General features: G+C 39.5%; 5 protein-coding genes across 6 annotated transcripts in view; 3 read left to right on the top strand and 2 right to left on the bottom strand.

Annotated features, from left to right (window-relative positions):
- The first annotated feature begins 49 nt into the window (after nt 1–49).
- Nucleotides 50–1480, top strand: LOC108594228 (tumor suppressor candidate 3). The gene is made up of 4 exons (XM_017979339.1): nt 50–225; nt 344–1070; nt 1128–1290; nt 1353–1480. Exons 1-4 carry the CDS (start codon nt 139–141, stop codon nt 1366–1368), a joined length of 993 nt encoding a protein of 330 aa, XP_017834828.1. The 5' UTR covers nt 50–138; the 3' UTR covers nt 1369–1480.
- Nucleotides 1481–1558: 78 nt separating this feature from the next.
- Nucleotides 1559–2662, bottom strand: LOC108602730 (polyprenol reductase). Its single transcript, XM_017990884.1, has one exon. The coding sequence runs from the start codon at nt 2599–2601 to the stop codon at nt 1630–1632; it is 972 nt and encodes a 323-aa protein (XP_017846373.1). The 5' UTR covers nt 2602–2662; the 3' UTR covers nt 1559–1629.
- A 170-nt stretch (nt 2663–2832) lies between these two features.
- On the bottom strand, nt 2833–4729 carry LOC108601335 (epsilon-sarcoglycan). Its single transcript, XM_017989237.1, has 5 exons — nt 4013–4729; nt 3543–3953; nt 3379–3471; nt 3169–3312; nt 2833–3114 (listed from the first exon to the last, which is right to left on the bottom strand). The coding sequence occupies exons 1-5, from the start codon at nt 4573–4575 to the stop codon at nt 2994–2996; spliced, it is 1332 nt and encodes a 443-aa protein (XP_017844726.1). The 5' UTR covers nt 4576–4729; the 3' UTR covers nt 2833–2993.
- Nucleotides 4730–5067: 338 nt separating this feature from the next.
- LOC108608096 (dolichyl-phosphate beta-glucosyltransferase) lies at nt 5068–6381 on the top strand. Its single transcript, XM_017999301.1, has 4 exons — nt 5068–5153; nt 5211–5385; nt 5449–5845; nt 5904–6381. Exons 1-4 carry the CDS (start codon nt 5088–5090, stop codon nt 6244–6246), a joined length of 981 nt encoding a protein of 326 aa, XP_017854790.1. The 5' UTR covers nt 5068–5087; the 3' UTR covers nt 6247–6381.
- Nucleotides 6382–6479: 98 nt separating this feature from the next.
- Nucleotides 6480–13172, top strand: part of LOC108608094 (tyrosine-protein kinase Btk29A) — a 39760-nt gene continuing 33067 nt past the window's right edge. Inside the window, exons 1-2 of one of the 2 annotated variants that reach the window (XM_017999298.1) lie at nt 6480–6963; nt 8829–9095. In XM_017999298.1, the coding sequence (XP_017854787.1) occupies nt 8847–9095 (249 nt within the window). In that variant the 5' untranslated portion in view covers nt 6480–6963; nt 8829–8846. Of the gene's footprint in view, nt 6964–8484; nt 8515–8828; nt 9096–13172 lie in introns of those variants that run through there. The other variant, XM_033294915.1, reaches the window with a different exon arrangement.

Genomic DNA, 13172 nt, shown 5'->3' with positions numbered 1-13172 from the left:
GCGTCTGGCAACGCTCGTCGCCTACTTGCCATTCACAATCAGCTGAATCTAAAGCCGCCACCAAAAAAAAATTGTTATATGCTGGCACAGTAAATTTGGGTTTTGTATTAGTCTAATTTTTGAACAAACTGCTCAAAAATGAAGCTGCTGCGCCACACGCTGCTATGTGCGCTAGTTCTTCTGGCAGGCTGCCTGATTTTCGCAGCAGCACAATCAAAACAAAAGGTAAGTAAAATTGTTCGCTACGATGGCCACGTCACTGCGCCTCGTTTGGGGGCTGCGTGAAACCGGTTGAAAGTACCGGCAAACGAAAGATGTAAACAAACATGTTATTTTGTTGCAGGGGGCGCTGACTTTGTCGGAAAAGGTACAGAATCTGATGGAGATGAACCTGAAGAAGCCGTTGCTACGTTTCAACGGCAACAAATTCCGTGAATATGTAAAGAACCCGCCGCGCAACTACTCCATGATTGTAATGTTGACAGCAATGGCGCCCTCACGTCAGTGCCAGATCTGTCGACATGCGCACGACGAGTTTCAAATTGTGGCCAACTCGTACCGTTTCTCGCCCAGCTTTTCCAACAAATTGTTCTTTGCCATGGTGGACTTCGACGAAGGCTCCGATGTCTTTCAAATGCTGCGTCTGAACACAGCGCCCGTATTCATGCACTTCCCAGCTAAGGGTAAGCCCAAGGGAGCTGATACTATGGATATACATCGTGTGGGCTTTGCTGCCGATGCTATTGCTAAATTTGTTGCCGAACGCACGGACGCGAATATACGCGTCTTTAGACCACCCAACTATTCCGGCACTGTGGCCATGGTCACGCTGTTTGCGCTGGTGGGAAGCTTTTTGTACATACGCCGCAACAATTTGGAGTTCTTGTACAACAAAAACCTTTGGGGAGCCATTGCGCTGTTCTTCTGCTTTGCCATGATCTCTGGACAGATGTGGAATCACATACGCGGTCCACCGCTGGTGCACAAATCACAAAACGGCGGCGTAGCCTATATACACGGCTCCTCCCAAGGGCAGCTGGTGGTGGAGACCTACATTGTTATGTTCTTGAGTAAGTAGCGCTGTCAACTTAAACGGCGGCTAAAGCTAATATGGAATTCATTTACAGATGCTATGATAGTGCTGGGCATGATACTGCTGATAGAGTCGGGCACACAGAAACCAAGCAATCGTAATCGCATTATGGCCATGGCCGGTTTGGTATTGTTAACGGTATTCTTCTCATTTTTGCTGTCTGTATTCCGTTCCAAGGCGCAGGGTTATCCTTATAGGTGAGTAGCTAAGCTGTTAAACTTAAACCTTGTGATTAATTATATATTTCTTTCTATTGCAGTTTCTTGTTCAAGTAAGTAGATCGAACGCCTGGCACGTTATTAACGTTTTATAGTTCAAATTCAAATTCTGCGCGCCGTGTGTGTAGTTGTAAAACGATCTTAAATAATAAATGCCACTACTAAATTACTTAAGCACATTCCAACAATTTCCTATTACAATCGTCAATAATACAATTTTGTTTCAATTTTACAATTTATTCTACATATTGCATCTGATGGCTTTATTACAATTACGCGAATTAGTTACTTACATACTATAAATTTAGTTGTGTTCCGCTAAAGCAGCCAAGGTATAATAGCATGACGTCTCTTGGGATAATCCTTAAAGTTCTCTTTATACCATTGATGCGTCAGCAATGCATTGATAGTCTGATTGCTGGCCACCCACAAAAAGATAAGCTTCCAGGTTGCAATGGGCGTAAACAGATCCGCCAGACAGTAGTACATAACGACCTCGAAGAACATGTGAGGCGAGGAGATGATATTAAACCAGCCACCCGTGGGCAGCAGATGAGCCTCAGTTTGCACAGCGCCTGTCTTGGGATGCTGACGCAACTTGATCAGCAGCAGGTTGCTCCAATACTGTTGACTCCAGCTGAATAGAAATATAACTAAGTAGGACACTTGCAGCAAACTCAACTGCTGTAAGGACAAAGGATTCGGTTTGGAGTCACGCACAAAGCCCGCCGTATTGCTGAGCAGCGTTATGATAGCACCAAAGTAGTGTATGTGACCGACAGCATAGTGTGAGAGATTCATTTTGCTCCGTTTGGAAAAGATTTGCAGAAAGTTAGTCTCATAGAAGCGGCGCACGCACTGTAGAGTCAACAGCAGCGTGCCTATTAGCGCCGTATTGGAGTCCACTTGCACGCTGCGATTACTACGCCCACCACACATGAAATCCAGAAAACGTAACACACACTCTGGCGCCAGCTGCTCTCTCCAAATGCAACTGGTAATCAGATAAAGCGCCAGCATTGACCAACCAAAGGCAAACACGTAGAAATGACTAAACCAGGCCTTGGGCACTTCCAAATAGCTAACCAGCAAATCGGTTTGTCCTTTGTGACTGTGCTTGCCATAGCGAAAGCTCTGACGTATGCAGTTGGGTAAATGTGACTCCACCAGTGTCATCAAGCTGCCAAACAACACGATCGTTATGATAAATACAATAAAAGTCACTTGTATTAGATTGATTTTGTATTCATCGATTAGCTGCTCCAAGGAGTCCAGCAGTGCGAGTACCATTTTGCCACAGACTTGTGTTTTAATTGAAAACTTTCCTAAGCTAAGCTAAGGTGCAACTTTCTCCCCAAAAATACTCTTATCAAATGCCCAGTTGTATTAAGCAGCTCGTGTGCGCGTTTTTGGCGAATGGCAAGACGACAGGGCTACATTACCAAAACAAACGCGCGTAAATTGAAATTGTATTCTGCATTATTTAAAAATGTATTTGTATTGCTAAATGTTTATAAACTTCAACTAATAATATGCATATAACAGGCAGAAGGATATTATTGATATACGTAATTGCATGAGTATTTTTATGTGATTATGTTGTGATATATGGATAATCTGCAGTGACGATATAAGCTGTATATTTCTTTCATTTAGCAGTAGAGCACCCTAGGAGATGAATGTCATATATCCGGATCGCTGCAACCCATGGTGGCGCATTGGTAAGGTGGCGGAAGAGGGCGCGTATAATGTCCGCAATCCAAGTCAAAGTCAAAGTCCAATTGATACAAACTATTGATTGGGCTGCAAGAGATAAGCTTAATTAAGGTCAAAGAGTAGGTGTGCTTTGATAAATACCTCAGCGAGCGCAGGCTACAATCGTCCAAGAGAAAATCGGGATCCTTGAGACACTTCAATGTTGACATGGGATGCAGCGGCGTAGTGTCTAAGCACTTAATCATTTCAATAGGGGATGACATGGGATCGTCAGTACTAAGGGAGCTGGAATTGTAAATTCAAATAAAGTCAACTTCAGTTTGTGAGCATTAAATTCAACTTGAGCATCACCTTTCCGATTCCTCATCAGAAACACTGCGAGAAAGCTGCTCTTCGCACATGTGAAAAATGTTGGCAAAGAAAAACTCGGATTGTGGATCATAACTAAAAAGTTGAAAGACAAAAAAAGATAAATTAAAATTCAATTTCTGCAAATACACTATAGTAAAGCTTACAACTTGCGATGCTTAAAACAGAGTATAGCCGACAACATGCCCACAAGCACGGCTAAGATTACGCCGGGTATGGCAAAGGCAAAGGCAAACTCGTCAATGTAATTGCGATTAGGCACATCGTCACGAGAAACGGAAACCCAGCGGTCACTATGAACGTTTTCATCTGGTTGCTGAGGTTCACTTTGATGCGCATTGGCATAGTTATTATGATAAAGCACTTCTGTGGGTGATTCGATACCAACCATCTTGAACGCGCACCAGTCGAGTTTGAAGCCTACGTTTTCAAATATCTTCTGCACTGATGTGCGCTTATATGTGCATGATGACAGTTTATACAATGGACGGACTTCCTCCTGCAGCTCCTGGAGACGTGATGAAAACTTGGAGAAGCTGCCAACATGCACCACCACACTGCAAGGATAATATATATATGTTATAGGCATATGTATATAATGTATATAGATACTTACCCTTCGCGCTGTTGCGGGCGCAACGGCAAGCGGCCACCTAAATTGACGGCCGATTCCATAAAGACAATGCTCAGATCCTCTTTGCTATCTGGCCACAAATCCTTGCGAAATATATTACGCAAGTTCTCCACTCGCCCTGGATCCATTAAGTGCACCCAGTTTAAGTTATCAATTTTCATTTGAACTATGTTTGGCGGCTGAAACTTGTGTGACACAAACAAGTCGATAAGCACCTGCCGTGTTTCGTAGTTTTGACTATTCAAGGCCACTACATCCAAATTCACCATAGTTCCGGCCGCATCATCCGGCGGGGTGCCGTAAAGAAAACCCGCATGATATTCATTACTATACATGTAACGCATCCAACTGGGCAGATCTGGAGATTGCTGCAACGATGGTCTATAGCGAAACTGTTCGCTTATAACCTGGTGTGTCCAATTAAATAGCTGCGGCTCGATTTTATAGTTAAACAGTTGCCCCACATTCGATTGCAGCTGCAGATGAGATACGTACTGACCACTGACCACAGCCAGCGTTGCCAAAAAAATTAATATTAGCTCCATTTTGATTTTAATTAACTTTGATTGATTTAATTTTACATAAACATTTTGCTTTACAAAATAGACGCCGTGTGCGTTGCTGAAAATTCCGTTAGTGTGTATCCAATTGGGAGCGAGAGCAAGATTCCAACTGGCGCACGCGCAATAACAACAAATGACAGCAACACTAAGACACTTGTTGCTCTAGGTCAGTAATAATTTACAAAAGCTTGTAATATTAATTTATAATTATAATTTTCACTAAACAACGCATTACTAAGGGTAAATTGTATGTCAAATTATTCAAAATTTATGTTTGAACTAATGCGATAAGAGCTGTTCTCTTTTTGTGGCGGCCGGCTGATTGATTGTGGCGGTCGCACAATTACGCATAACATAACAACAAACCAGATCAGCTGCTGTCAAAAAGCAAACTTGGCACAAAGTACGTGGCTCGTTATCATTTTTAGCGCTAATTACAAAGTTATGTTATACTCAAGTTAGCTGTAATTTTAGAAAACAAATTATAATCAATCATGTTGTGTTGTCTGCTACAAGCGTGCGGCTATCTGCTTTCAACCATCATTGGCTGCGTCGTGTTGGCAAGTAGCCTATGTAAATAATCATAAATATGCTTCTAACTTATTTTTTATTTGCAGGGAATAGCTGTATTACTGTATAAAACTAAGCCTTACCCGATAGTAACGCGGCACAAGGATGAGACAACGTTTTTGGATCCAAACAGCATACGAACTATAACATTTCCAAGTTTGGACGAGCCGCCTACCTTGGAGCTCAGTGTGATTGTGCCAGCATACAATGAGGAGCAACGATGTAAGGTTCGCCACGGCAAACATGTGCGTGACTAATCATCACATGCTTTTGTTATATTCACAGTGCCTTCTATGCTGGATGAGTGCATGGAGTTTCTGGAGCAGAAGGCAGCCAAGCAGCCCGCATTTAGTTATGAGGTGATAATTGTCAGCGACGGCAGCAGCGATGCAACAGTTTCTGTGGGTCTTAAATACTCGAAGAAATTTGGCGCCGAAAAGTTGCGCGTGATGGAGCTTGTGGAGAATCGTGGCAAGGGAGGCGCTGTGCGCCTGGGCATGTTGAGCGCACGTGGACGCCAATTGCTCTTTGCTGATGCCGACGGTGCTACAAAGTTTGCCGATTATGATAAGCTGGATGACGCCCTGTCTGGTTTAGCGTCGGAGTGGCGACAGGATGGTATTGCCATTGGCTCACGCGCTCACTTGGAACACGATTCCATTGCCACGCGCAGCTTTCTGCGGTAAGCAACAAGGCTAACAACATAAACATAAATTATAATTAAAAATACTGTTCCACAGGACCATACTTATGCATGGCTTCCACTCGCTTGTCTGGATATTTGCAGTGCGCACCATACGCGATACTCAGTGTGGCTTTAAGCTCTTTACACGGGCCACAGCCCGCAAACTCTTCTCCAGTCTTCATGTGCAACGCTGGGCCTTTGATGTGGAACTTCTTTATCTAGCTGAACGACTTAAGCTGCCCATGTCAGAGGTGGCAGTGCGTTGGACTGAAATTGATGGCTCGAAATTGTCGCCATTCTGGTCGTGGCTGCAAATGGGCATTGACTTGTTTATGATTTGGTTACGCTACTTGGTTGGCGCTTGGCGCATAGCTGCAAATCAAAAGAAAGAAAACTAAACACGACCAGCCTTAAAGCTTAGCATATGCATTTAATTTTCAATTTGCTTCAGTTCTCTAATACCAAATTTTACAATTACTTTGACTTAAGTGCACAGTATTCTTATAAACAGATTTTGTCATAAAGCCATAAACATTGTTTTGTGTAAACAAAATTTGAGTGTTTAAATTTGAGCTAGTTATCGACTTATCGGAAGCGCATCTGCTTTTTAATTGTGGCGGCAGCGCAATATTGTTTTGATGACGATAACAGTTTTTACAGTTACGTTGCGTCGGCGCGATCGGTTCGCGTATATTGAAGCGCGTTTAATTCTAGTTATTAGCATATATAAATTAGTATATATGAACTTGATTAAAAGCTTAACGCCAACTGACAAACGTTGCTAGTCGAAGAATGTTCTGCGTTATTTATGTGCCAGCTTAATGCACTTGCAGTTCCAGGAACACCGCCTGTTGCGCCGCCCGTTGTGTGTTTGTGTTTCTGCGCGTGTGTTACTTTTACGCGCGCATGTGTGTGTGTGTCTTACAGCTGAGCATCCGAATTGTTTATAAACTTTTTTGTTTTCCGCGGACAGTATGCAAATGCTGAACAGGCCGGTCGTGTCGTAGAACGTGCGCGCGTCGCGTAAACGAAAGTGATTTGTTGTTATTATTTGCATTAGTGTACTCTGCTTGGCAACGCTCATTGCTTAAATTGCTCAATCAACGGCACTTGTGGTAAGCTTGGCACAGTTATTTGCACGTTCTCTTACATTGACCGGCATTACACTTTGCACCCCGCACTTAACCCCAACCCCACACCCGCTGCTGATCGAATTGCATTGCAACAAGAAAGTAATTTATAAGCTTTGTCCTATAGCTAAAGCCGATGCTTTATGTTTTATCAGCACAATTGTTATGTGAGCCGCGCTGTAAAAAGTACAAAGCTAGAATTAATAATTGCAGCTGCATTTGCTGATAAGAATTGCCCTCGAATTGCGTACAATAAGAACTTAATATGCCAATCAGAGCATGTTTTGTCAATCACCTTCAAGATTTTTATTCAAGCACAAACTTGTTTTAGTTTTAGCTTTTGTTGAAATTCTTGCAAAGGTCGCAGCGTCAAACGCCAACGCAGTCACCCACCTAAGCGCAGAGAACATGAGAACAAAAAAACTTGCGACAATAAACAGAAAGCAAACCAAATATAAAATCAAAAAAGAAGTTAATAATAAAGCAAAGGCAGCGAATAAAAATAAAAGAATGAAAACTAAACGCAGCCATTTGCGTGGCGAAATTCAAAGTCGCGTCTACTGAATCTCAATATCTCCTGCTGTAGTATGTGTGTGTGAGAATGACCACGCCTGCCTTGTGTGTGTGTGTGTGTCTTGTCTGCTGCCGCTGCTGTTTACTAAATTCAGACCCAGGGCCCCAGGTTAAGATTTATGTATGGAGCCGAACGTCGCCGTCTCGATCCTTTAGTGGTGTTTATTTCATTATACCCTGTAGCACAATTAACATAAAGCAGTTTGTTTGTAGCAATTAAAATGAAGGCTTAAAAAATTAATGCGTTGAAACTTTGAATTTGCATAAGCAAGTGCGGCATAATTAAAATTTTTATAAAAATAGTTTTTAAAGTTACAGCGCACATTAAGTGCGCATATGCTTTAATTTTTTACAGCGCTCCTTGCAAGTAAAATCTCTCAACGCGCTGCTTGATTAAAGAAAGAGCGTGAGTGAGAGAGAGAAGTGCGCGGGCGGCGCAGCTTAGTTAGGCAGGCAATGGCTGTACTCTGCTGCTGCCTGCGCTGCGCTGCTCTGCTTGCTGTTGTTGTTCTTGCTGTGCATTTGTCGCTTTTGTTTGTTGATTTCCATGCGCGAGCAGCGACGTCGCGTTTATGCCTGCGTTGTTCGTCGTCGCTTCTTTATTCTTTTTCTTTAGCTGCTCGTACTTGCGTTGTTGCCTTTTGTTGAAGTGCGATAATTTCAAAACTTGTGGAGTATGTGCATATGTTATATAAATACTAAAATACAAATACAAATGCATGTGTGTGTGTATCAGTGTGTGTGTTGTTTATATGGTGCCAACGAGCCGTTTGTTTGTGCACACGCTTCGCTTAGCGCTGCCAAAGATCTCAGAGCTGAGACTGCGACTGCGACTGAGTTAATATTTTAATCAGTTTTAAACTGCAGCTTAGTATTTGCTTTTTTTTTTGCAACTGGTTTTTCAGTTCAAGACGCGCTGCAAGGTCAACTGTTTATATGCGTTGGCTTTCCGCCTCGTCCTGTGTAATTAATTGTGCATTTAATCGCTCGATTTGCTAGCTCAGCTCTCGACTTGGTTACTTATTTTTTGTTTGCTTGCTGATTGATGCTCGGTTAACGCCCACAGCAATTAGCCGGCTACTTTAACCATGGCTTTGGCTTTGGTTCTGCCTGTCACGGTCAATGGCACAAGATTCGCACGCCCACGCCCCAAAACCAAAAACTGATTTATGCCACAACATGTTTGGGCCCAAACATTAGCATTACATTTTGGCGCTGCTATTTATAAATTTTATGTTTTATTTAACTTTATTAACACTTACATATTTTTTTTGCAGCTTCATTTTGTTGCCAGCATGTTGAGCAACAAAATGCAACGCAGCTCACATGGCAGCATCAAATCCTCGCTCTCATTACGCTCCAGCAGCAAATCCCTGCAAGCCAAAAGGGACAAAATGTCGGAGCATTTGTATGATATAGTCAAGAGCGGTTCAATGGTAAAGCGGGCTCAGAATAAAAAACGCTATACGCCGGTTAACTATAAACATCGTTGGTTTGAGTTAACCAAGCGCACGCTCTGCTACTTTGATGTGGAAAATGTGGAGGTGAGTTTAAAGTTAAGCATATCAGTTAAAGTTGCTTATAGCCAAGCTGAGCTTGCCTCAAATTAAAGCCAAAAGCTTAAGTCGCTAAGCGCTTTAGATTAGATTAGATCAGCTTAGAATGTTGCTCTTTTAATTTACTTAATTTAAAATACATTTTTTAATTATGCTACAATAATTATGTTTCAAAATCTAAATGAACTTCTGCTATTAGAGAATAGAATAATTGAATTGAGCATCATGGGAAACTAAGTTTATAATTAAATTGCCTAAAGTCTAAGGTCTAATGATTCTAAGTTCTTAAGATTAATTTAGATAGCAGTGCTGACTTCAAACAAAATATTTTATCAAGCTCAACATTTATATTACAAAACTAAAGCTACATTGATTCATCTTCAATATTTCTGCTTTATAATTTAAATGAGTTTCTTCTATTAAAGAATAAATAATTGTATTAATTAAGCGAAAAAAATTATAAATAATATTTAAAGACTAAATTTCTAAGGTCTAAAGATTAATTTAGATAGCAGTGCTGACTGCTACACTTAAAAGATACATGCTATTAAGATAAACTTATAATAATATTATTATTAATATTTCTGTTTCAAATAAATTTCCTCGATTAAAGAATAAATATTTGAATGGCATAATAATATAGTCATGTAATATAATCGTAAGATTAATTTGCATATCATTGCACAAAAAAATATTTTTTCTTAAGTTAAACTTTTATATTACTAAATTTTAGGTATATTAACTGATCTTCAATATTTCCGCTTTATAATTTAAACGAGTTTCTTCTATTAAAGAATAAATAATTGAATGGGACATTCGAATATACAAATTTTAATTAATCTCTATAGACTAAATCTCGAATAGTTTTAAGATTTAAAAGTGCTGACTTTGTATATTTTTATTTTACTAAATTTAATTCGTCTTTAATAATTCTGTTTCACAATTTAAATGTTTCTAGCACTAGAAGATGGGATAATGAAAACTAAATATTATAATTGAGCTCTATAGCCTAAATTTCTTGAGACTTAAGATTAATTTGGATGCCAGTGCTGACTTTTTCGCTTTAAAAAAATATTTTACACAGTTATATTTATTTAAAGTAATTTAATTTCTGCTTAACAATTTAAATTAATTTCTGCGTCTTTTTGATTTTTCTAAATTTAAACTATATTAATTTTGTCTTCATTAGTACTATTTTACAATTTAAATGAATTTCTGCGTCTTTTTCCTTGAACATGCGTGGGGATCTTCAACTTGCCGCAGGTGCTTGCCAACTACGTCAACCCCCAACCCCTAACTGCAGCAGCTTGTGAGCTCAGTTGGCTTTGAGACAAAGGCAGGCGCTAGAGACTAGAGAGATATACATAAGTGTTGGTGGTGGGGGTGGGGATTGGTAGAAAGGAAGCTGTTTGTCCATTATTCATGTTCAAGTGGGTGTCTCGGCTTGTCGCTATGGTTTCGTCATTTATTGCGTCGTTATTGCGGCACCTAACGGTATTCATATGTTGGCCTGGCCTTTGAGTTAGGCAGCTGCAGCCATTTGGTGGATTTGGGGGTGTGTGGTGTGTGGCAACCTTAACATGAATGGTGCGCGCACTTCGTTTCAAAACAAATGCGAAGCAAACCGAAGCTAGGACTTCCAGTCTACAGGACACGCAGTTGGTGGTGGGCCCAGCAGCTGTTTCGGCGCTTCCAGCAGCGAGTCGGCGTCGTCGTCGTCGTTAATGCCGGCATACCCTTATTCCTTGTAGACTTTACAAAATTTTTGCCGCTAACCACCCAAACAGTTTCCAATTGGAAAGCCGGGCTATGTGTGAGAAGAAGTTCACTGGCCGTGGCCACAGGACTCTCGATACTGCTCGAGTTTCTAGCGTTAGCTACTAGCGTGCGGACGTGTCGTTTATATTGTTATTAAATTGCAACTAAAGCCGGTTAACATACGCTTACTAACTTATATTAATAACAACTAAAATTGTTTAGTCAGTGCATTAAAATTTTCAATTTGCCGCTAGCAATTTGTGGGTTTTTATATTTTAACATTTTTCGGGCAGCGTCGCGTATTTTTTCGGCAAAAAAAAATTTGAAAACAACCCTTAAGCAATTTATTTGTATTAGCATTGGCTGCGTTTCCAATAAACTCAAATTATGCAGACAGCCACTAAGTTAAGCAAAGCTGTTAACTAAAACAAAATAAAAACAATTTTGGTACACCCAAAAAAAAAAAAAAAGTGCCCCACCCAAAAGGCGAAAAGTTTTTCAAGTGTAGCGAGTGCGCGCTCTCTTTCTAACCAAGTCGCTCTCTCTCGCTTTAATTTTATTGTTGTTGTTTTTAACAATACCGCACCCTGCTAGGCAAAGGATTAAGCAGCACGGTAAGCAAAAATATTAGTTATATATACTCTATTAGTTACTATTATTTATTGCCAACCCCTTTACTTACGCTTCAGCTGCTTTGCTTTGTTAGGTTCGCTGAACTTCTCGTGTGTGAAATGCTCAATTAATTGATTGATGCGCCTCCTGTTTTCCTCTCTAATCCCCATTGAGGTCACTTGCTATGGCTCTGTGCGCCTGATTAATGTTTGGAGCTGCTTTGCTAGTTAGTCATGATTCTTCGAGTGTCATTAACCTGTCATAAAAATAAACTAAAGCTCTAACAACAGCTCAGCTGCTTGGTATGCTAATTGAAGAACCAAAGATCAGGCTTAGGTTCAGGCTCAGGCTCAGGGCTTCTCGCTTTTGTTTGTAAACACTTTGTGGGCATTACTTTAACATTGCCACCAAGCAACCACCAAGTTGCAAGTGGCAAGTTGCACGTTCAGGCGTTCGCTTTGCTCTCTAATACAATTTCTTGCAGATTACAGTTGTAAATAACAATTTTTTCCCAAAGCGCTTCAACAAGCGCAGAGCTAAACAACGAAGTTTGCATGCTCTAAAGTTTATAAAAATATTTTTAAAATTTTATATATTTTTTATATAAGCAATTTTAGCTAGAAAAAGCCTTTAATTTAAGTTTTAGTTTGGCAAAATATTTAAACTACATTGATTCATCTTCAATATTTAAACACATTAGCTTAAGCAGTAATTTATTTAATACATACCATATATTATATAATTAATATATTAGAATTTTTTTTTAGGAATTTTATATACAAGTTTAAGGTTTATAAGTGGCTTGCATTATTTTTTAATACAGAAATATTTTTTTTAGCATTCTACATGCAAGTTCAAAGTTTATAGTTTATTTTATAGTTGGCAAAATATTTAAACAAATTATCTTAAGTAGTAATTTATATTATACAGGCCACATATAGTATAAATACAGAATAAGTGGGTTGCATTATTTTTTTAATACATAAATATTTTTTTAACCACTCTACATACAAGATTAAAGTTTATAAAAGTGTTGCTTTCCTTTTTTTTTAAATATATTTTTAAAAAATATATAAATCTTAATTATTTTACAAGCTTAAATCTTATAAAAAGCGTTGCTTTATTTTTCAAATATGTAACAAAGAAAATAATATTTTGTTTAATTAAAACAAAACTTGTTACATATTTTATAACATTTTAAATATTTTGAAAATATTTTAGGCCTTTATTTTGATTGCTTTAGTTAGTGCATATACCTCAACTTTTCCTATTTTTTTTTATTTAGAATTCCCCAATGCCCATAAAGTTCAGTTTATGGTTGTAAAATATAATTTCTTCATGGCAGCCTTGGCTGCAGTTAAAGCTAATGGAGTTGAGAGAACCCTTTTGCTGTTACTCACACAACCCGCACCTCCCCCCTCACTCCCTCGCCCACAGCTTTGCCGCTGGTCTGTCAATTCCATTTGCGCCTCGTAAAGTGTTGTAAATATCTATGAACATGATTGTTACATGTGTGTGTGTGTGTGTGTGTGTGTTAAGCTGTCCAGTAGCTATATTTTATGACTTTTTTTTTTCTGTTGTGCGCATTTTTTTATGAGCAACTGTGCTGGGAACTCACCAAAATTCGCTGATCAATCTGCATAATTTCAATTAGGCGAAACTTGAAAATTTATTGCTACACATTTTCACTTGGAA

Source organism: Drosophila busckii, chromosome 2L (assembly GCF_011750605.1).
Source record: "Drosophila busckii strain San Diego stock center, stock number 13000-0081.31 chromosome 2L, ASM1175060v1, whole genome shotgun sequence".
NCBI lineage: Eukaryota > Metazoa > Arthropoda > Insecta > Diptera > Drosophilidae > Drosophila > Drosophila busckii.
Note: the sequence above shows the minus strand (reverse complement) of the source record. Positions and strands in the feature narration are given on the sequence as shown.

Coding starts and splice junctions, on each gene's coding strand:
- LOC108601335 (XM_017989237.1), bottom strand. CDS start 4,575: ATGGAGCTAATATTAATTTTTTTGGCAACGCTGGCTGTGGTCAGTGGT. Junction 3,954..4,012: donor CGCCCGCAACAGCGCGAAGG/GTAAGTATCTAT, acceptor TTATCCTTGCAG/TGTGGTGGTGCATGTTGGCA. Junction 3,313..3,378: donor TCTGATGAGGAATCGGAAAG/GTGATGCTCAAG, acceptor TTACAATTCCAG/CTCCCTTAGTACTGACGATC.
- LOC108602730 (XM_017990884.1), bottom strand. CDS start 2,601: ATGGTACTCGCACTGCTGGACTCCTTGGAGCAGCTAATCGATGAATAC.
- LOC108594228 (XM_017979339.1), top strand. CDS start 139: ATGAAGCTGCTGCGCCACACGCTGCTATGTGCGCTAGTTCTTCTGGCA. Junction 226..343: donor CAGCACAATCAAAACAAAAG/GTAAGTAAAATT, acceptor ATTTTGTTGCAG/GGGGCGCTGACTTTGTCGGA. Junction 1,071..1,127: donor CTACATTGTTATGTTCTTGA/GTAAGTAGCGCT, acceptor ATTCATTTACAG/ATGCTATGATAGTGCTGGGC.
- LOC108608096 (XM_017999301.1), top strand. CDS start 5,088: ATGTTGTGTTGTCTGCTACAAGCGTGCGGCTATCTGCTTTCAACCATC. Junction 5,154..5,210: donor TCATTGGCTGCGTCGTGTTG/GCAAGTAGCCTA, acceptor TTTTATTTGCAG/GGAATAGCTGTATTACTGTA. Junction 5,386..5,448: donor ATACAATGAGGAGCAACGAT/GTAAGGTTCGCC, acceptor TTATATTCACAG/TGCCTTCTATGCTGGATGAG.